Genomic DNA, 23,151 nt, shown 5'->3' on the forward strand with positions numbered 1-23,151 from the left:
ACTATTTTACTTTATAAAATTAAATTAATAAATATATATATTAAATAAAAATGACACCAAATTTAAATAGTTGCGTTTTGTGTGTGCTTTTATTCATGTATCTCATCTTCCTCTACCTCCAGCAGTTAGAGTAGCATCTACATTCACCATGAAATACTAGCTTGTAAGCGGACGACAGGATAACACGCCCACTAAGTCATACGCTCGCGTCTGATTGGCTCCTAACCGTTATTCTATTACCTAATTGGTCGATGTCTTGTCAAGCTAGCTCGAATGAGGAAACCGGTGACCTGCCTGCCTGCTTGTGTCTCTCCTTCCTCCAAAGTGTCGCAACTCCAGGCTCAGGAAAACGGTGGGGATTACACCGCATTTTTCATCCTTTTTTACCTGCAAAATAAGGTAAGCACATGCAGTATTTTCTGTTCCGTCTTCGTGGCAGACTGTCACGCAGCAGGAAAGATGTCGTCACTTCCATTGTTCGCGTCTAAAAGCGCTCAGCAAACTGGCAAACTCGAGCGATTTAATTATTGCACAAGGATGTCGTGTTCAAGACAGTAAAATGACTAAATCATTTTTCTATATTGACATATTGTGTAAGGCATGGTTCTTTGTGTTTTGATGTTTTGACGGTTATTTTCTCCAGCTATCAAAATGCGATCGTCCTTTTTTGATAATATTTGTACCTACTTCCTGTTGGGTGGTCCTTCTATCAGATAATGCACGGGACTTTTGTAACTTTAACAAATGAACCAGTCCATCCATTTAAAAACTTTTACTAGTGAGGAAAGATCTAATGAACAGATTGGCAATTCCCATTTAAACAAGACATACTGTCGTTTAGTTTGAAACTCAGAAGTCTGGAGGAAGTTTAATTGACTATTCTGCAGTTTGTTTGTTTTCAGTCTTAATTATCAAAGCCGGGATTCAATGCTGAGTCACTCGTGTGGCTATATGAATGAGCCCATTCACCACGGTACGACACCGTCTCGCCCCTCCCACAATCACTTTATCTGCTTGTTACAACTTGGGGCGGAGCTACGTGGTAGTCATGGCCACACACCCCCTTGCTCCTCATTGGCCACCCCCACACCTAGGGAAAGATTTCCATACCTGTGACATTTCTACCATTTTCACATGGAAGCGGTACTTATAATTGGAACCCTTGGTACTGTACCACTATTTTATTTATAGTGACTTCATATGCAAATCTTACATTTGATCTGAAAATTATAAAAGAATATATCTGTCATAAAGAATATTTGATTGTTACAGTAAATGTCAAAATGATCAAAATCATACAAAATGGCATGCAAACATGGCTCAAAAGTCACTGTCACGGTTTCATGAAATAAAGCGTTGCTCACATATACCAACACGCTCAACCAAAAACAAACCTAAGGAAAAAATGTTAAGAATTATGAAAAATTAAGATTTTTGTGTTACTGTATGTTTTAGATCACGGATGCAAAATGACATAGGTTTTCAGCGACAATTGATCACTCGGATTGGCTGTTCACTAGCAGATCAGTGCAGAAGATCGAAATAGACAATGACAGTGCAGAAAAGCTGACGCAACAGCAAATAAAATGACATGTAGTACATTTAGCTCAGCAAAATGTTGCTATTTTCTTAGACTTGGGTCTGCTTGTATAATGTGTTGGGCAATGTGTATATGTGTGATTTATTTATTTATTTATTTATTTATTTATTTATTTATTTATTTATTTATTTTCCCCGCATGAAACCCAACTGTGGAGTGTGGATGGTACGACAAAACAATGACTTCTTTGTTACAAAGGGGGTTACGAGAATGTGAACCTATGGCCACCCCTCTGTGAGGAGCTTTCTCACCCTGTCTACCTCACTGACAATCCTCTATGCTTTCTATGCTTCTGGTTCCAACACTTGTGTTGCATGTGCATTTACAGATTAAACAATGGCTGCCAAAATCAAGGCTGGTTCTGTGGTGGAGATGCAGGGTGACGAAATGACTCGGGTCATCTGGGAGCTCATCAAGCAGAAGCTCATCTTCCCCTACCTGGAACTGGATTTGCACAGGTAATAACAGACTGCAGAGGTATTACTGGTACAGTGCAACATCAAATTATTAACTTAATTGGTTCTGCGAGCCCGTTTGTAACCTGAAACATTCGTATCTTGAGGTAATGTTTCCGATCAACCCCAACACTAAGTTAAACTTCCGTTGTTTTTTTTTAAACCAGCATGTACTGTATTTAAAAATGAATATAATGCAAAATAGAAATAAGTGCAAACACATTATTTTCAAGAAATAAAACACTTTTAAAACATGACAACAGTATTTCTTGCTAATTAACTTTAATTAACTCATCCACTCCCAGCCATTTTCACAGAAACAGTCCCGTTCGCTCCCGGCTGTTTTACTGGATTTTGACTGATTTTGCAAGGCCCACAGAATATTGTGTTCTCTTGCTTTCAAAGCATGGAACCTCAAAAAAACCTCAAAAGAAAGATTAAAGTCTCTTCTTTCATCAGGAAGAAAAAGTATGTTTCTATCTGTTTCCGTTTTGCAGCAATTAGCATTAGAAGAGAGCTAAGTTTCATCAGTTTTCACAAATTTATTCAAAATTGTAAGAAATTGAGCATTTTTTCAAGATGGCCCTGGTTGATCTCCTGCCACCTGCTGGCCGTTTGTGTAATAACTACCATTTCTGCAACCGTTCTTTGCAGTTGAGAGGCTGCATCAAAGCCTTCTGTATGCTCTAGCATAAAAAAACCAACAACAAAAAAACGTATAAATACATCTTTGGGACACTTAGAACATTAAAAAAACCAAAACGTATTTACACGTTATTGGGAGCAAATGAGTTAAGGAGGGAAAAGGGGAGGAGAACTTCAGCTCCTCCCTTGAAAAAGTCTTCTTCCACAATAACAAGAGGAAATTCTAATTCAAATGTTATTTATTATTATTTCGGTTTCTTTTCTAAATTCATTGTCTTATTTTTGGCATTCCGATCCAAGGAAACTTGTCTTTTTTTTCTCACAATTGATTGTTTTATTCAATAGCTGTATTTTACAGAACTGAATTCAAGGATTAAAAAAGTGATGAGAAGTATCTTTGAAGCTACACAGTGTATATATACGTTCTGTTTGATAATTGACATTAATTCCAAGATTTTACGGGAGAGATAGAGAGAGAGACATGGACAAACTTTACTTGAAGACTGGACTTTGGGTTCCACTTTAGAGCAACTTTAATCAATGTTTAGCTGAGTTTCCATAATCATTTCGCCTTTGGTGTTGTAAATCTTTTTTTTTTTCATTTTAGCTTTTGCTCACACACTTTTGTTGATACCCAAACTTAGGCTTGTCAAAGCACTTGTCATTGAGATGGCTGTTTCTTGTCATATTAGCCACATGTAGGCTATTGGTCGCAGAATACTGTCGTGAAAAAAAAGCTCACTGGTCAAATATGCACATTTCTTGACTTTGCAACCCATCTGATATTATATGACAAAAAAATGTTGAGGTGACAATGTGACACACATACCTTTCCAATCCAATGCAAAAAGATTATTTACTTGTCAAACCTGATCTTGTTTGCTGACTCCTCAAATCACGGGTGTCACGTCACAATGCTGTGGATCAGGATGGACAAAGTAGGTGAAAGGTCATGCTTGTTCTCAAACAAAATAGGTTGGAGGTTAATGCAGTTTCCTCATGCACGTGAAGTCAATTAGACACCAGCAGAAATGTAAGTTATTGCCCTCAACACCCTTTGGCACCGACGAGTAATCACCTGACTTCTGGGGCTAATAATGATAATCATAAAACCATTTTTGAAATACATCATTCTTTTTGTTTTGTTCTGTATTTAGGTTTGGAAAAATGTCTATTCCTCTTTTGGCACAAGTTACATAACTGTTTCGATTGTCTAGCATTGAATTAAACTCTTTTCTATTTTTTAGGTCACTGGTAACCCATTGATGTGCGACACCTCTTATACCCTATTTAAACATTTTATGCAATAATATTACATGATCTAAAGTAGGGGTGTGAATTGCCTCGTACCTGACGATTCGATTCGTATCACGATTCACAGGTCACGATTCGATTCGATACCGATTAATCCCGATACGAATTTATAAGTCGATTGTTGCGATTTTTTTTCATTCAAATTTAGAAAATACTAATCAGTAAGCTTGTAGAGTGTAAGATTTATATGAAAATGTATTATTTATTTATCTGAAATTTCAGTCTTATAGAGGTTGTAATCTGTTTCATGTTTAAACAGCATTAAAATAAAATATTAAGGCTTAATGTTCCGTTCATATAACATTCTTCCATGCTTAAGGTGTGAATCCTAAAAAAAAAAAAAAAATCGATTTTGCCTATTATTGAATCGATTCGAGAATCGCGCGATGTAGTATCGCGATATATCGCCGAATCGATTTTTTTTTAAACACCCCTAATCTACAGTGTCAAATGCTTTTTGATTGTGCATGTTTTTTTTGTTTTGTTTTTTAAATGATGTCATATTCATTCATGAATGGTGGAATATAGAGCTGTTTAATTGACTCAGAACAAACTTGGGAACAAACTTCATTTCATGACCCAAACATAAGAAAATACACTTCTGAGTTTTGAGGAGCTGTAAAAACTTTGTCGTTGGCACACAGAACTTTTCAGAAATGCAAAGAAACAAAACCTCCCGATTTTACCCAATCGTTCTCATGTCGTGAGACTAAAAACATCTCATTCCCCGTCCCAGTTACGACCTCGGAATGGAGAACCGCGACGCTACGGATGATCGTGTGACGGTGGAGGCGGCCGAGGCGGTGCGGCGCTACAGCGTGGGCATCAAGTGCGCCACCATCACCCCGGACGAGAAGCGTGTGGAGGAGTTCAAGCTGAAGCAGATGTGGCGCTCGCCCAACGGGACCATTCGGAACATACTGGGCGGCACCGTCTTCAGGGAGGCCATCATCTGCCGGAACATCCCCCGCCTGGTGCCCGGCTGGGTCAAGCCCATCATCATCGGCAGGCACGCCCATGGAGATCAGGTCTGGTGGATAGTAGCATTGAGTTGGGTTGTTCATTCATTAATTTCCTTTATTTAACCAAAGTATAAACCCATTGAGATTAGCAATCTCTTTACCACGAGTGACTTCACCACGGGGGCAGCAAAGACATACTGTACAGTAGTTAGAGCAATATAAAAGAGTCATACGCCATAAACACATACTACACAATATATAGGCAAAATCCTAAACATTCTATCAATACAAAATAAATTCAACAACACATATATTGTCCATTAGTTTTAGATTACCTTTACAATAAATATGAACTCTCCAAAGTAATAAGTTCTGGCAAGTTCAGATTCTTTTGTAAGGTATTCCATAAACGGGAGCAGCATGTTTGAATGCTGTCTTACTTAGGGGTGTGCTCAAAATATCGATACGGCAATATATTGTTGCGAGCCTCATCACAATACATGTATCGATACGCAGGCGTCAGAATCGATATTGCTTGTTAACTTTAAAGAGGCAGTTCACGTTTGCCGTTGCAGCTTGCATTGTAGCTAAAAAATAAAAACCAGCAGCGTTTTTGAAGTTAATTGCCTTCAATTAATGCAAAAATAGCTCACCAGTGATTGGACACTCTGTCTTGCTAAGAAAAATTAAAGCAGAGGAAGAATATTAATATTTATTTACTTATAAATTTAACATTGCACATGTCTTAATGTACCAGTTTTCCTATATTTTGTTTAAAAACGAAGTAGAATGTGTTACATGAAAAAAAAATGCTGTTTTTGTTTCCCCAAATATTTCAAATAAGCACATTTTAGAGCTGTAATTTTAATACGTTGATATTTTTTCTCATATCGGCTCATGCCTATTAATAATTGTTCCCGGTGTGTCTGTGAAAGCTGCAAATTTAGACCAGGCACACCGCTTTGGTGGTAAACCAGAAGAGCTGCTAACAAAAATATTTTTGTCAGTCAGCATAACAAACATATCCTTATAAAATGCAAGAAAATTAATGTGACATATTGAGATAGCCTACGTATCGCCAGGAAGATCAAGTATTGGAACACATATGTATCGCGATACGTATCGTATCGCGGCCCCTGTATCGTGATACGTATCGTATCGTGAGTTTGGCGGCAATACCCAGCCCGTCTTACTCAGCTCTGCCCTGAGTGTCAGTCTGCACACAAACAGAGATGGATGCTTAGCAACAGCATAAAGCACACCATGGTGAACACGATTTCCATAACTAATAATTAAACGCAGAGCACAATAGTAGACGCAGTCCAGTTTGCTCAGGTGTTGTTTTGATGCGTTCATAAAAAGCTGAAGAAATGTGATGTGTCCTTTGCTATATAACAAAAGCAAGATTTGATTCTATAGAAAAAAAAACTTATATCAAAGGTTAAAAGTTAAAAGCTTGTTAACTCTTTTACTGCCACACGTTATCAAAAAAAACAACAACCCCCTAATGCCAGCGGATTTCGAGCAATTTAACTCATTTTTCAAAGCAATCAGAATATTGTGTTCTTTTGCTACATATACAACATGGGTACCACATGAAAGATCACATTAAAAAATCATTCATTAGAAAAAAAAAAGTGTGTTTCTACCTTATTCCGTTCTTTAGTAATCACCATTTGAAAATAGGTCATTTGAGTGACATTGAGTGAAAATTGAAAAAAAAAAAAAGATACATTTTCTCCATAACAGTGACTTTGATACTACATTTTTTTGTTTAGTGACGCTCCGTCAAATTAGGTTTAATGTTAAACGGCTTTGATCATTCACGTCAGCCTTGAAAATGTTTTATTTCATCAGATTGCATCATGTTTCATTGTAATTCGCAGCTCTAGTTAGGGCCCAAGCAGCTACCGCTGCAAGGGTTAAATAAACTTGATTTGAGTTGAGTAATTCCATACACCGGCAGCCCATTGAAACGAGATACAATGCTGCCATCTGCTGGCCATAGTTAGTGGGTGTTTTTGATTTCACAACTTCTTGACCCATCTGTGCTGCACTTGGACGTTGCACTGACCACTGATATATTAAGAAAAAAAAAAGAAAAAAAAAGAGAGAAGTTGACGTCACTTAACGTTTATGGCGGCATACATCGTGATTTTACTAAACGTTATTAAATGTTTTTGGCGGTCAAATAGTTAAATTGCAATAGAGGAGCAATACATGACTGTGCCATCTGCATGTAGATGAAAATAGTGATAGACCGATATGGTTTTTTCAAGGCCGATACCGATACAGATTATTTGTAGTCAAGTCGGCCGATAACCGATATTTCAAGCCGATATTCATTTGCAGTAAAATGCGGAGGGGGGGGTTGGGGGGGAATTCTTTCAAACTATATATAATTTCTCACTGAGTAACAAATTCATGTGAATGTAGCTCATTTGGGGTTTTTGTTAGGGTTCGTAAAAACGTTTCAAAAAGATTTTTGCGGTGAAAAATTGTGTGAATATGTTCCAAATGTGTTTACGACAAATAAAAACTGACTGCGAACATCTTACAAATCCTGATGAAAACCCCAAATTCGCTACGTTCGCAAGTATCCCCTGCTCAGTGAGCTTTATCGGCCTTCAGATTCAAAACATGGCCGATGCCGATATTTGTCAAAATGCCAAATATCGGCGCCGATAATCGGCCCCGGCCGATTATCGGTCTATCCCTAGATGAAAACAGTCATTTAACACACAGTGGACCTAGAACAGATCCCTGAGGGATCCCTTTAAGAATGAAGAATAGAAAAATGCACTCATTTCATTCTCCATGACAAACAATTTGAGAACCAACAGCAGCATCAGAAAGACCAATGTCACTGTGCTATGACTGTCACCACTGATGCAATTTTTTTTTTAGCCCCCATTTTTCATATTTTTATTTTTTTTATTAATGGTCACGAGCATATTAACACACTTTTTGACATATTCCCTAGCATTTGTTCTCACTCTGTCCTGTCAAGAAACAGGAAACTGTCATACTACATTCTTCAGGTAAAGAAGAAAACTTGCATGTAAAGTTCTCAAAATAAGAAGCAAAGCCTACTTGCTTGAAGCTGTTTGTCATCCACAGTTGAAATTTAATGTAAAACAGGCACATAAACCAAAATTAAACATTGTATATAAATGTCTAATCAAACCATATAATTTAGTCTAACTTTCTGGTATTTTTAAGACGGCCAATTGTCATTGCACTTTGGCATTGCAAATGTGAAGGATAATTGATTGCTTTGAATTGATTTGGACAGAATGTTTACCGATAAAGGCTACGTTTATCACTATCCTGCAAGCATGGAGCATTGACACTTCAAAGTCTCAAAGAAAGTGCGTGTGTTTAGTCTGCATAAGAGGTGGGTGGGTGCGTCCGCACCTGATGACGTCATAGCGTGAGTACCCACTTGTTTTCTCGGGTTGGGAGGGGCTGGTGCTTGGAGAGCAGAATTACCTAGAATTTCTCATAGAGGGGCGAATGGAGGGCGGCACGGTGGACGAGTGGTTAGCACGTACGCCTCCCAGTTCTGAGGACTCCGGTTCGAGTCCAGGCTCCGGCCTTCCTGGGTGGAGTTTGCATGTTCTCCCCGTGCCCGTGTGGGTCTTCTCCGGGTGCTCCGGTCTCCTCCAACATTCCAAAAACATGCATGGCAGGTTAATTGGGCGCTCCGAATTGTCCCTCGGTGTGCCTGTGAGTGTGGATGGTTGTTCGTCTCTGTGTGCCCTGCGATTGGCTGGCAACCAGTCCAGGGATAGGCGCCAGCAACCCCCGTGACCCTTGTGAGGAATAAGCGGTCAAGAAAATGGATGGATGGATGGATGGGTGGATGGATGGATGGGGCGAATGGAGGGAAAGACCACTTCGGTGATGTTTTTGGTAAGGAATTACCATTTTAACATGGCTAAAAGCTCCAACAAGTTGATTTTTCACGTTAATATGCATAGAGCAGCAATACTTAAAACAGTAGTTCTTAACCTGGGTTCGATTGAACCCCAGGGGTCAGTCTCAGGGGTTCGGTGGAGGTCAAGACGCATACCCGACTATGTTTAGCGATATTTTAGGGGAGGGAGAAAAAAAATCATTACCAAACAAGCATAAAAATGCTATTGAGTTTGTTATGGGGATTTTTTTTTTCTATGGACATCATGTTTCATTCAACAACTATGAAATATGTGCAAATGTTTGGACCATTAAAAGGGACCATTATGGTGCAAAAACGATCACTTAAAAACCTGCGATACAGTCGTGTGTTTTGTATTGATCACAAATTACATTGTGTTCCTATTGGCTCGTTAGGGGAATAAAATGCAACTCAAGTTGCTTGTGGCTCATTGAAAAATAAGACTGACTGCCGGTTCAGGGTGCACCTTGCCTTTCACTCACTCACTGGGATAGGCTCCAGCTCAACCGTGACCCACATAACGATAAGCGCTGTTGAGAAAGAATGAATCAAGATTAATTATTGTTTGTTGCTTGCCTTTCGTGGATGTCGCAGTTTATCTAGGAACGTAAACAGATCATAAACGTGTAATTCTACTCTGTCACAATGTTGACTTCAAATAATGAGGTTCTCTCACATCTGCAAAACTACCAAGTATATGCCAAGTGTCAAAACTGTCCTTCAAAATGTGAACTTCAGCAAGAACAGAACAGCTCACTTTGTATGGGAAAAAAACTATAATTGTTTCAAATAATTGCAATAATGCATTTAAATGATAGAATGTAGTTGTTTGTTTGTTTGTTTTGTTTTTTTAAATCTGAAGCTAGTAGGATTAGTCGTTTTACCAAATTACCTTGATCAACTGGGGAAAATAGGAATATCACAAACAAATCTTTTTAGAATTGATTATCCTATCGATTATTGCAGCAATTACTCAGGTAATTATATTACCAGATTATTGAACATTTTCAATTATATTCAAGATTGTCAGTCCCAATTATCTGTATAAAAATCCACTCTATCTATGAAATAATCTTATAGGAAAATATTTTTAAGTCGTAAAAGGGCAAGATTGGGACAAAAACAGTCTGATCGTCTTTTGTGTGCTTGGTCGAATGTAACAACATTACTACTACTTCAAATGTACCTGTCCTTGATACACTTGCATGGTGGATTGTGCAAGAGAATCCAGGCTGGATACCTTGTTTAGTTTAGTTTAGTTTAGTTTAGTTTAGTTTATTCATTTTTTCCTTTCGGACACATTACAGTTTACATCGATCACATCACAACATTGCAACACTGACATCCGAAAGAAGGGCTGACGGGTAGAAGCCGAAGCTTATTCGAGACCCGTCCCCATCGGCCCATTACTATAACGCATCAATCATATACATTATTTAGAATAGTCAATAATTTTTATCGTTATCCATCCCATACTATCCCAGACACTGCTCGCTCAGTTCATCTTGAATGTCCGTGTGTAGATTGTGGCTCGTCCCAGTCATTTGGAACTGGTGAGTCGGTCCCCAGACGCCACCAGCAGGCCCACCCCGCCAGGCGAGCAGCCAAGGCAAGCGCAATTCTTCTCTTTCACCAGTAGGGTCTTCGCTGACCTCGGATCAGCTTTCACACATGTTGTGCTTTCCAGAAGAGTAGATCGGCTTGCATTCTGCCCATTGCGATTCAAGCAATTTTCCCTCGATTCTGGTCAGGTAGCACCACTGGTTGCTAGCACGTTGTCGATCTGATGACTCCTGTGCGCTGCCCAGCCTAGCTCACCCAGCAGAGCGGCCCACGCCAGCCGCATTCCAGGAACGAGACCACCAACCCCATTTTGCGTATTGACAGCAGTTTCATTGTAGCCACAATACAGCCTTATCATGTAGCCTTGACTGTTACAACAAATGTCCAAACGGAGTTCGAGCCAGACAATATTTAGATTCAAACGGGAACAGCAATACATGTTATCAATGCAGGTGTATAAACAAGAGTTAGCCTTGGCAAAGTCAGCAAGTAATCATATACAACTCCAGCTTTGGGTAATTAGTGATGTAATTGTTGTTGTGATATTGTGAATTACTGTTGTCTCTCAAGCGCTGCCAATTCCTCAGCTCCTTTCACGATTCGTGTTTTTAGCTGACCAGAGTTTTCTTTAGTTTGAATAAAAATTCGGCAGTCTTTTGTCCACGTGCTTTCGATAAGTCCATTCTTTCTCATTTGTCGAGCCTTTTTGGCGATGTCAGCATTCCGTTTGGTGAGGTTTTCGTTGATGTAGACATGTTTCCCACGAAGCTTGTGACGGTCTCTCAGAAGAGCAATCTTTTTCTTTCTGTCAACAAACCTGATCAGAACTGCCGGTGGTCGTGTCCCTCCAGTTGGAAGCGAAAAGCACATCTGAATGTGCGCAGGATCAACAGTTAATCCCAAATCTCTGAGTTGAAGTGTCACTTGCTGTTCCACAGTCTCGTTCCCTGAATATTGGTTAGAATCTTCCATGCTCGTCCTAGCCGCAGCTCTCAAAGGGCCACGGCGCGACTTGATCTTGATACCGGTGACTATCACGTCGTTGATCCGAAGATTTTGTTCCAAATCATCCACTTTTTGTTCCAAGGCAACAATGCGTCGATCTTTTTCCTGTGGCTCTGTCTTCAATTGCTGTATTTCCTGGCTTTCCAGAAGAGTAGATCGAAGAAGTGGCTCAATGCTCTTCTTCATTTCAAGTAATTCGGCAACCATTCCACTGAGTTTTTTAAGAGTAGATTTTATCTCCTCAATCTCGTCAGCTCTTTTTCCGCCAGGCATTCTGCAACAATGTAGTTAAAAATCCCAATGCAAAAATCAACAAGTAGTTAGATTCTCGAGTGAGTGCAGGAGCAAGTACAGATGCGTTCTTCCTCAACAGATGCGTCCTTGAATGCGAGTCCTTGTGGCCATCTCCACCCCCATTTCTAGTTTGTGGCAAATCAAATCAGTTATCAGCAGAAAATTAACACAAAGTCCCGAAAATATGAAAGATCTGGTGGCATGCATTTTTGGTCCAGTATTTTTCTGGTCCAATTAAATGATGAATTAGAAAATAACTCAAGCTTTTTTTAAGTCTAAGGTGTTCGCGTTGTGAAGAACTGTGAAGAAAAAAAAAAGAAAAAAAATGCAGAACAAGCTGTTTACTGTCTCTCTCATCAATTTGTCATCAGGAGATATACAGTAAAAAGATCATATTTCATAACCTGGCCTTTGACCATCATGTTCTAGCCTGCAAGACAGAGTCAACAGCATCTGGCCCCAGACCAAGAGCTCTTATCTAGGTGATGTGTCATGTGGCGGAAAGTTGCGTAATGTCTATGAATAGCTCTCCAAACAGAGTTCCACAAAGCTAATTCATTGTTTGACTCATGTATTTCTAAAGCACTGAAAATTATTCGTGTTCCCACAGTACAAAGCAACCGACTTTGTGGTTCCTGGGCCGGGCAAAGTTGAGATGATCTACACACCTACATGTGGAGAGCAGGTCAAGTTCGTTGTCCACAATTTTGAAGGTATGCTCTGGATTTGCGCATAGTTGCGTACACGCAATCATCCAACAATACTCACACGCTCTGATATTATTGTTCCTTGTCACAAGAACCCGAATGAATTGCAACCTCTATTTTATGTTTTTGATACAAGAAATGCTAAGTTAAGTTTACATTTTATATTTGTATGAAATTGCCCCACTCGAAATGTTTCTAGACAGTAAAATACTGTTTGCTGCATTGCACAAAATGAAGAAATAAATACCGTTGGTTATATTTAAAAAAAAAAAAGGAAACCAATTGGTTGTTTGTTATTAAGAATAAATATACTTTAACCGAATATTGATTATTCGATAGAATTTTCAGTAGGATGCCCGAATGCTATTCAAAAATATTTGACAACCTTTCCGTTATATTGTCGTACTTAACTCATTCCCTCCCAGCCATTTTCACAGAAGCAATCCCATTCGCTCCCGGCTGTTTTACTGTATTTTGACTGATTTTGCAAGGCCCACAGAATATTGTGTTCTATTGCTATAAAAACATGGACCTATCAAAAGAAAGATTAAAGTCTCTTCTTTCATCAGAAAAAAAAAAAGTATGTTTCTACCTGTTTCCGTTTTGCAGTAATTAGCATTAGAAGAGAGCGAAGTTTCATCAGTTTTCACAAACCTATTTAAAATTGTAAGTAATTGAGCTTTTTTTCTACATGGCCCTGGTTGATCTCCTTTGCTCTGCTGTCACCTGCTGGCCGTTTGTGTAATAACTACCATTTCTGCAACCATTCTTTGCAGTTGGTAGACTGCATCAAAGCCTTCTGTATGCTCTAGCATAAAAAAAACAAAAAAACGGATAAATATGTCTTTGGGACACTTAAAACATTAAAAAAAAAACGTATTTACACGTTATTGGGAGCAAATGAGTTAAAAAAAATTATACATCAGAAATTGTCATCTTTATGGCTCTTTAAGACATCTTGCAAAACAAAAGACACAGGTTCCTCCGGGGGCTTTGACCTGGTCTCCTGCTCGTTTACCCGTGCCAGAAGGAAGTGCTTTCACCTGTTCTGCTGAATGACAGAGTTTGTTGCACATATATGTACGTATGCTCCACTCCCACTAGCATCCCTCCTCCTCTTCTTCTTGGTTCTTGTATAGTTGGGCTCCTCAGAATAGACAGGTAGAAATGTTTGTGCATTCACTGATAAGCTTTGGTGCATAATTAGCCACATTACTTAACATTCACATTAACATTAACACAACAAAAAACAGGTGGGGGAATGAAGGGGTGCTACCTTCAGGCAACAGTCGCAAAAATGTTTGCTAACAAAATGCTTAACCAACAAGGTTTGATTTCCAAACCTTGCCTGTTTACTGATCTTGAATTGTCATGTTTAACAAAGGGAGGGGGGAACAGACAGACAGACAGAATGTAAAGACAGTTTTTCAAGTCAGACGAGATCACTAGTTTGGTTTTGGTATGACCACAAACCTATTTTGTAGTTTTATGGTTACAGCATCTTGCACTATGTAGGAAAAGACTCCTTTACTCAAGGAGATGTTCATTTCAGCATTCATACTTAATAAACAGTAAATGTTTACAAGGTAGTAATTGCTATACAGCAGGGGTCTCCAAGTTCGGTGCTTGAGAGCCCCTATCCAGTCTGTTTTCCATGTTTCTCTCCACTAACACACCTGATTCATGATCAGGATCGTTATCAGGCTTCTGCAAAGCTAGCTGATTAATTGATCAATAGATTCAGCTGTGCTGAAGGACGGAGACATGGAAAACAGGCTGTATAGGGGCTCTTGAGGACCCAACTTGGAGACCCCTGCCATACAGTATGGAATTGACATTACAAACTAACACAAAGTGTGTATCTAAAGTCTACCCCCCTTTTTAAATGGCTGTTTTTTTGTGAAATGGGACCAAAATAAATAATAATAAAAAAAAAAAAAGTAATATTAAGAATATTGGGATATTTGTAGGCGCACGTGTAATGTAGCTGTGTTTAGAAGTAAGCAGTCACATTCAAACTTGTCAAATGGGAGTAAGCAACCTGCCACCATTTATATTGCCTCTGATTAACTTGAAATCAATTTTGGCTGTTTTAGTAGTAAGCTTTTCCTCACATTTTTTTCGTTCTCTCAGAAGCTTGAAGTTTTTGTACTATTACTTATGCTGCTTTTTGCAACTGTTATAATTTCCAGCTGAAGAAAGCCCTTTAATGTTAGTTATGCTGCCATCACTGTGCTTCACTGAACTGTAGGTACACTGTAGTGTCCTTTTAGTGATGAGCAGATGGAATTATGGCCAACACGTTAATACTCAACAAAAATATAAACGCAACACTTTTGTTTTTTGCTCCCATTTTATTATGAGATGAACTCAAAGACCTAACACTTCTTCCACATACACAATATCACCATTTCTCTCAAATATTGTTCAAAAACCAGTCTAAAACTGTGATAGTGAGTACTTCTCCTTTGCCGAGATAATCCATCCCACCTCACAGGTGTGCCTTAGACTGCCCACAATAAAAGGCCACTGTGAAAGGTGCAGTTTTGTTTTATTTTGGGGATGTCTGAGGTTTTCCTTGTGGACAGTCCAAGGCAGTGGTGTCCAAACTGCGGCCCGGGGGCCATTTGCGGCCCGCCATATATTTTTTAGCGGCCCACGGCATATCCAAAAAATTACCTCTAGATATGCAAAGATACTATTTAAATCTAAAACAGAAATATTTCTTTTTGTAATTTAATTAATTTAATTAATTAAGTCAGTGATTTCAGTTTTCCTCCATGTTCCGCAGTCTGTGTCAAGGTCTAATTTGTGAACACATCACATTAATGATTAACTAAGATCCTCAGGTGATTTAAAATTTGTCATTTTATTACAAACTACTCTTCCTTTGATTCTGAATCTGGAGATTGGTTCAGGGAGGGGGCGGATCTATTCTTGTGGGATACAGGGGTGTGGGCCACCCCAAAATCAAGTAAAATTCAAAAAAAAAAAAAAAAAAAACTATCTAAACTATAGTACATTATTAATAGACTTATTGGTTTTAGCGTGTTTAATAAAGTCAGACAATTTCAAAATGGCCCTAGCATCCTTCGATTATATTGTATGTGACCCTCAAAGGAAAGTTTGGACATCCCTGGTCTAATTTTTGGGTCCCAGACCCCACCCCAATAAAACAAAACTGCAGAAAACAAAAGTGTTGTGTTGTTTTCTTGTTGAGTATATTTTCAGCAACACACATCTAGGAGATTTCAATTGTGTTTTGTAGTATGGCTTTGATGTTTTTTTTTTATTTTTTTTTTTATTTTTTTTGTAAGATAAGGCTTTTGTGTTGTTGTCCAGTTCTTGGTTACATAACTGCTATATTTCCTCTGTGGTTATAGTTATCTGTGATCTTCACTGTGTTCCTTGGCGATCTGGAAGTTTTGTTGTTGTTTTTTTCGCCCTTCTTCTGACTAATGCGTTTGAAATGAGATCCCGCCATTGCTGCAGACGCTTCCTTACATTGAAAACATCATGAAAAGCTTACTAGAACACCTGACATTTATTTGGTGTACCTAATAGTGGAGAAGAAGTTTTACAATTATTTATCTCTGTCTCATTTTTGTATATCACAAAAACCTGCAATTTCAACATGGGTGTGTAGACTTTTTTTATACCCACTGTAGATTCCCATCATCCCTTTTTTTTTTTTAAGGGTTGTATTGTACACTGTCTTGTGTTAACAGAAAACAAATACATTAGTTAATATTCAGTACCTATTCTTTTAATTGCATGAATAATTTTGGTAATGGGTGCCCTTATTTTCTTTAAATTGAGCACCCCACAGTGTCTGGCTCTAATGTGCATGTATAATTGTGTGTCGGCACGGGCGGCGTGGCGTTGGGGATGTCCAATGCGAAGTGTCTGGCTCTAATGTGCATGTACACTTGTGTGTAGGCACGGGCGGCGTAGCGTTGGGGATGTACAACACGGACAAATCCATCAAAGACTTTGCTCACAGCTCCTTCCAGATGGCTCTGGCTAAATGCTGGCCTCTCTACCTCAGCACCAAGAACACCATCTTGAAGAAGTACGATGGACGATTCAAAGACATTTTCCAGGAGATCTATGAGAAGTATGCACACACATTCATGCACACACTGTCAAATAAAGATGTCATGATGATGGTGGATAATTAACCATTTCTTCTGGGGGGAATTCTTTTAAAACACACATACACACTTTTGCGTATCCTCGCTCGACAGGGAATACCGTGCTCAGTTTGAAGCCAAAGGTATCTGGTACGAGCACCGGCTGATTGACGACATGGTTGCCCAGGCCATGAAGTCGGACGGGGGCTTCATTTGGGCCTGCAAAAACTACGATGGAGATGTGCAATCCGACTCTGTGGCTCAAGGTTGGTGCAGTTGACCGGAGGTCCATTAAACGGCAAACAAATGAAATGCAGCAACAGGGCTTGACAGTTTTTAGGTTACAGCTCACTGGTTATGATGACCAGTGTGTTGATTCAATCACTAGTATGTGATGTAACTCATTAAAATGTTTCTAACGTTGTACCCCACCCAAATCAAACCATTCAATCCTGCAGTGTTCATATGTTATTTGCATTCCAAAAATTCTCACTCGTCAAACAATTCAATGTTTTCCACACAACAGAAAAACATTCAAGTGAATGAGACCACTACAATTTTACACATTCCATCCACATTTCTCGACCAATTCAAACCATTTCAACTTTCACCTAGTCAGCAATTTCAGGACTTTTATAGAGTTATTATAAAATTCCCCCAATCCCCATATTTTCACAGTAAAATTCCCAAATTCAAATATGTTTGCCATATTATCTCCTTCCACAATTCTCCATAGCCATTCCAACTTGAAACTATTCAGCTCATTTAGGACACGTATCACAATGCCAAAATTACCAATACAATTTCCAAATTCTATATTTACCTCTTTCCTATTCAAATTATTACAACTTCAACTGCCACATTCTACATTTCAACAATTCATTAATTCCACAGCATTTCAGTTCCGCATGTCAACAAAAATTGAATTCTGTAGTTTTAGTGTTGATCATTACGCCAATCGTCAATAGTATGATTTGTTAAAATAAGGCCTCCAAAGTATTATTTTTTTAAAGAAACACATGACTCAAATGACATTTTTCTTCATTCTATCTGTCATGTCTGGGGTCACGCCAGGGTTAAGCTTGAGTTCATGACCATGAGGTCAAGTGTCTGTTTTGTACTGATGTAACCGTCATCTGGTTTCAACTGGAAAAATGCTATGTGGTGTTTTGTGATGTCAGGACCTATGTGATGTCATTCTTTAGTCCTTTACTTCGCAACAACCAATCAGATCGATTCACTGTCTGCAGGAGCAGTCTGAGAATTGTGTGTGTTTTGCCGGATTATTGCTTTATTTATTTATGTATTTATTCTGTCCCTCTGTGCAGCATTCTTTGTTTCTCACCTAGTCAAGTTTGTTCTACGCCTCTCGATGTGAATAAATATTTCAAACCTTATTTGTGCCTGCGCTTTGGGATCCAACCTCCAGCACATGACACTATGAGTCAGTGTGTACGAACATTAAAAATGCAAATATCAATGGCACCTGATTTTCTGAAATAAGGTTTAAGTTGATTAAGTATCAAACTTATGACATTCCCCCTATGCTGCCATATTGGACATTTTTGTGCAGTCCATATTTTTTTATTATATTCACATCGTAATTGTGACTCTCCCAATTGCCTCCTAGACACAAGACATTATGTCACTTGATGTCCAAAAAAAAACATGAATGATTGTCACCAGAATTTATTCGTAAATGTGTAGACATATGCTGATCTAGTCTGAAACTATTAGAACGTAGTTCACAATAATTTGGATTGTATTAACATCAGGAGCGTTGCCACATTCATCATACGCATATGCACATGAGTTGTGTTGCTTTAAAAGCACAAACAAGGTGTTTTCCACTTTTAGGGTACGGCTCCCTCGGCATGATGACAAGTGTGCTGATCTGTCCCGACGGACGGACAGTCGAGTCTGAGGCGGCGCACGGCACTGTGACACGCCACTACAGGCAACACCAGCAGGGAAAAGAAACCTCCACGAACCCCATAGGTAGTGAACACCAGCCAAAAACCAAACGCAGATATTGTGTTTGTATAGAACGATTGCAGCATGTTGTTTCACGCAGCCTCCATCTTTGCGTGGACGCGGGGCCTCCTCCATCGGGCGAAGCTGGACAACAACGTGGAGTTGCGCGTCTTCTCGGAAGCGCTAGAGGCTGTTTGCGTCGAGACCATCGAGGCGGGCTTCATGACCAAGGATTTGGCCATCTGCATCAAGGGACTGCCAAAGTTAGTCTCATTAAAGCAAAAGTCAGCCTTAAACATTTCTTGACAATAATATGTTATATGTGACCTTACTAGTCTAAACATGACATTCTGATTAATATTACATTTGTGGAGTTATGAAGCAAAATCCAGCCGTTTTTAATCCATCTCAGGGGGCGGCCATGTTGCAACTTGCTGTCGACTGAAGATGACATCACAGTTGCTCAGGGCTCAGGCAGCGGCCAATCACAGCTCACCTGTTTCTGAAGCTGAGCTATGATTGGTTGTTACCTGAGATCTGAGTAACTGCGATATCATTTTCACTCGACAGCAAGTGACAAAATGACCGGCTTCTGATAGTGACAAAAGCTGCTGGATTTTGCTTCTTAACTCATATTCCACAAATGCAATATTATCCAGAATACCGTATTGAGACTGCATTGAACATAATATTGTCTTGACATTTTTGGGAGGATAACTTCCCCTTTAAAAAGTCAGAATTTGATTGTACTGACAATCTATGGATAGAGAATTGATTATTCTGCTTCTGCAGTGTCAAATACTGTGTGTACACCTCATTTTTACCTGCGCTCGTCTACAAAAACTAAAAGAAAGAAAACTCCATCCAAGCGCACAGAAAAGAATTGCATTTTGTGCTAGACTTGCACTGGGCTTAAATTGCAAAGCTAACTAATATTGATCAATTGTTCCGTGTTGTCTTGCTCTTACATTAAATTATGAACATGATAAAGAGAGCTGTTTAAATAAAACTTCTAATTCAACCAGGAAATATATTTGCTCGATTCATGAATTGAGCCTCTTTGGCTCCACTATAATGTCAGTCTTTCTGAGAGTAGGAATTGTTGTGCTAGCTAAATAGCTATTGGTCCAGCAGCTTCTCAACTACAAACCTGATCAATTTTTCCACGAATCTTCCTCTGTTTACAGCGTGACACGCGCTGACTACCTGAACACCTTCGAGTTCCTGGACAAGCTGGCAGAGAACCTGAAGGCCAAGCTGGCCAAACAGCCCAAGCTGTGATGCACATCAACGCATACCAAACCCACACACAAACATGCACATGCACATGCTGCTGCTGCTGCTGCTGGAGGCTTGCCAGTCACACAGAAGCAGGCAAGACTCGGCCCGCTTCTCCAGTAGGCCTTTGGAATAGAAATATATTCATTACTTCAAACAGGAAGTGAGTTGACTGCATTGTACTCGAATGAAGTATTTAAAAAAATAATAATAATTGTTTCAATGTAATTCCAAATTATGTGAGTTTTTAAATTTGAGAAATAATTTTTGTGGTGTTGACAAAAATGTGGAGCTCCAGGCTTTTTATTGCACAATGTGACTGTTAATAATTCTATGAAATAATAACTTTTAAAATTTCAATTATTTTCACAGACAAAAGTATTTGTATTACTTTTTAGTGTTGTCTTTGTCACAATATCCTGGCATAGAACCTCATTAAAATGTCCATCTGATGTTCTATTTTGTTGTGTTTGTTTATTTATTGGGGGTGGTATGGAGTGTAAACCAATTGTTTCCATGTAAGATTAGTTAAAAATCTAAGGTTGTCATTCGTTGGCAAATGATTTGTTGATTTGCAGCAGTGTTTTTATTAAAACGACCCATACCAGAAACAGTTTTGGCATTGAAATGAACCAAATCTAACTATTTCGGATTTAAGAGGAGCCCATCCAACTCCCGGCTGTCCTCGGGGCACTGCCCGACGGGCAGCAGGAGGGGTGTATCTAACGCCATACATGACACGTACTTGTGTGCCCTGAAGTGCACAATGTGATTTTTTAAAATTCTATAATAAAATTCAAAATTGCTGTTCTTTCGATGATATATTCCTTTGCCATTAAAAAGTCGAAAGAGCTAACATTGAGTCAGTTTTAAAGGAAAACCTCGATGATAGAGTTGACCTCTGAATTAAGTCTTCATTGGACTTTTAGACAAAGTACAGCGGGGGGAAAGCCATTTTTCATCCAAAGTCAATTAAAGGGGCTGTCTGCCAGATTCACTCAGGAAAATGCACTTTTTAAATACAGGGTGTACACACTTTAACTTTCTCTCAGTCTACACATCTGTGTTTTTGTTCATCTTTTGTGGTAATTTCGTCCTAAACCCCCACCTCCCCAGACTGTATTTTGCCATTTTGTGTTTGTTTTGTAAATAGCGGGACGTTTCAGTGGAAAGAGTGTGTTTACAACCGTCCAGCCAATCGCAGAGCGGGGGGTGGCGTGTCACAAACGGGGCCGGGCGAACGTGTCAGCTGCGTGACGTCACTCCCGCGGCAATTTGAAAGCACCCACGGATTTTTTTTTTTCACTCACTCAGTCACTCACTCACTCACAGAAGCTTACGTGTGTGAATGAGTGAGTGAAGAAAAAAAAATCCGGCAGACAGCCCCTTTAAAACCCTTAGGCGTTATTGTGACCGGTTTTCGGCTTTTTGATGGTTCTGACCAAGTCATTTCAAAATAAGATACTGCCCAGGGTTTTTTTAAGTAGGTTAAGTACATTCTCACCTGAACAAGCCCACCAAAGGACAAAGTTGACAAGGAAAGTGACCGTAATCCTCATGTTCGGAACTTTGACTTGACTGTGTATCCACTAGGGCTGGGTATTGCCGCCAACCTCACGATACGATACGTATCACGATACAGGGGTCACGATTCGATACGTATCGCGATACATATGTATCCCAATACTTGACCTTCAAGGCGATACGTATCCCGATATTTCACATTCACTTAATTGCATTTTATAATAACAGTCATATGTATACCTAAAGGATATGTTTATTATGCTGGATGACAAAAAATGTTTTGTTAGTAGCTCTTCTGGTTTACCACCAAGCGGCATGCCTGGTCTAAATGTGCACGCACTGCAGAGCAAGGAGCAGTTTTCACAGACACACCGGGAAAACTTATTAATAGGCATGAGCCGATATGAGTAAAAATATCAAAGTATTAAAATTACAGCTCTAAAATGTGCTTATTTTGAAATATTTGGGGCATTTTTTTTCATGTAACACATTCTATTTCGTTTTTTAAACAAAATATACGAAAATTGGTATATTAAGACACATGTGCAATGCTAAGTTTATAAGTAAATAAATGTTGATATTCTTCCTCTGCTTTAATTTTTCTAAGCATGACACAGTGTCCAATCACTGGTGAGCTATTTTTGCATGAATTGAAGGCAATTAACTTCAAAGACGCTGCTGGTTTTTATTTTTTAGGTACAATGCAAGCTGCAAAGGTAAAAGTTAACTGCCAATTTAAAGTTAACGAGCAATATCGATTCTGACACCTGCGTATCGATACGTGTATTGTAATGAGGCCCGCAACGATATATTGCCGTATCGATTTTTTGAGCACACCCCTAGTACCCACTCAGACGGGAACGAACACAGCAGCAACTGGAGACAAGTAGCGAAGAGCATTAGCTTTAGCAGCAGGGGATCAACTAGTCGACTGCGTCGCTGCTCCCAGGCCCTCCTGCCTCCAGATCACGATACCACGTCACAAAAAGACGGAAGGGAGGGAAAAAAAAAATGATAAAAGAAAAAAATGTTGCGGTCCAACCTTCAAAAAAAAAACTTTGCCGGACCCTCTGTGACATCATTTCAAAGCACTGAAGACTCACAAAGGCAAAACTCAGTTACATGTCTTATACACTTAGTTGTAACACAGTTCCAATATGTAAAACTAAGAAAAAAAAAAAATCTTCATTGCATGTATGGGAGCAAAATGCCTTTGACTTTGTCGTCAAGTCCAATGCAGCCTGCGAGTGCTTCTTTCTGGAATCATTTGAAGGTTTTCAACGGCCGAGGCCTTTCCTGTCCCCCCGCCAAGTAAATATAGCCTATAGTGCGACCATACGTCATCGCTAAGTGATTTCGAAATATCGCCAAAAATATGAATCCATAAATAAAAAATGTGTGCGCTACAAAGGCATGGTTATCTCGTTCACTGCCTTTGACAAGTATACTTGTCAATTGTATTTTTTAGAGCGGGGATAAATGGGGGAGAATCTGATTATGCTCCACTGTAAATATCAAACTTGGAAACAACTTTACTGATGCCCAACCACCGGTAGATGACATCATTGCCCCATTTTATAGGAAATAAACAGTTTCAGAGTCCATGGGAGAAAGGGTTTGTATTTTTGGCAAACCTACATTTCTCTACTGTCACTTATAAAAGAACGGGACGAGGCAAAAAGGAGGGAGTCTATTCTGTCATTTGGTAGATTCGGTTTTTATATAATTATTGAACGTAATATCGCGTGGGTATTGAA

At 39.2% G+C, this 23,151-nt stretch overlaps 1 protein-coding gene across 1 annotated transcript; it reads left to right on the forward strand.

The window, feature by feature from the left end:
* Positions 1-255: 255 nt before the first annotated feature.
* On the forward strand, positions 256-20,329 carry idh1 (isocitrate dehydrogenase (NADP(+)) 1). Its single transcript, XM_077537711.1, has 9 exons — positions 256-399; positions 1,929-2,058; positions 4,751-5,042; positions 12,389-12,491; positions 16,425-16,602; positions 16,733-16,884; positions 18,476-18,616; positions 18,693-18,855; positions 19,780-20,329. Exons 2-9 carry the CDS (start codon positions 1,937-1,939, stop codon positions 19,871-19,873), a joined length of 1,245 nt encoding a protein of 414 aa, XP_077393837.1. The 5' UTR covers positions 256-399; positions 1,929-1,936; the 3' UTR covers positions 19,874-20,329.
* Positions 20,330-23,151: the final 2,822 nt, after the last annotated feature.

Source organism: Festucalex cinctus, chromosome 11 (assembly GCF_051991245.1).
Source record: "Festucalex cinctus isolate MCC-2025b chromosome 11, RoL_Fcin_1.0, whole genome shotgun sequence".
Classification (NCBI taxonomy): Eukaryota; Metazoa; Chordata; class Actinopteri; order Syngnathiformes; family Syngnathidae; genus Festucalex; species Festucalex cinctus.

Bases quoted from the DNA above. Each gene is read 5' to 3' on its own strand.
- idh1 (XM_077537711.1), top strand. From the start codon at position 1,937: ATGGCTGCCAAAATCAAGGCTGGTTCTGTGGTGGAGATGCAGGGTGAC. The intron at 12,492-16,424 runs GTATGCTCTGGA...ACTTGTGTGTAG, and splicing joins CGTTGTCCACAATTTTGAAG to GCACGGGCGGCGTAGCGTTG. The intron at 18,856-19,779 runs GTTAGTCTCATT...CTCTGTTTACAG, and splicing joins TGCATCAAGGGACTGCCAAA to CGTGACACGCGCTGACTACC.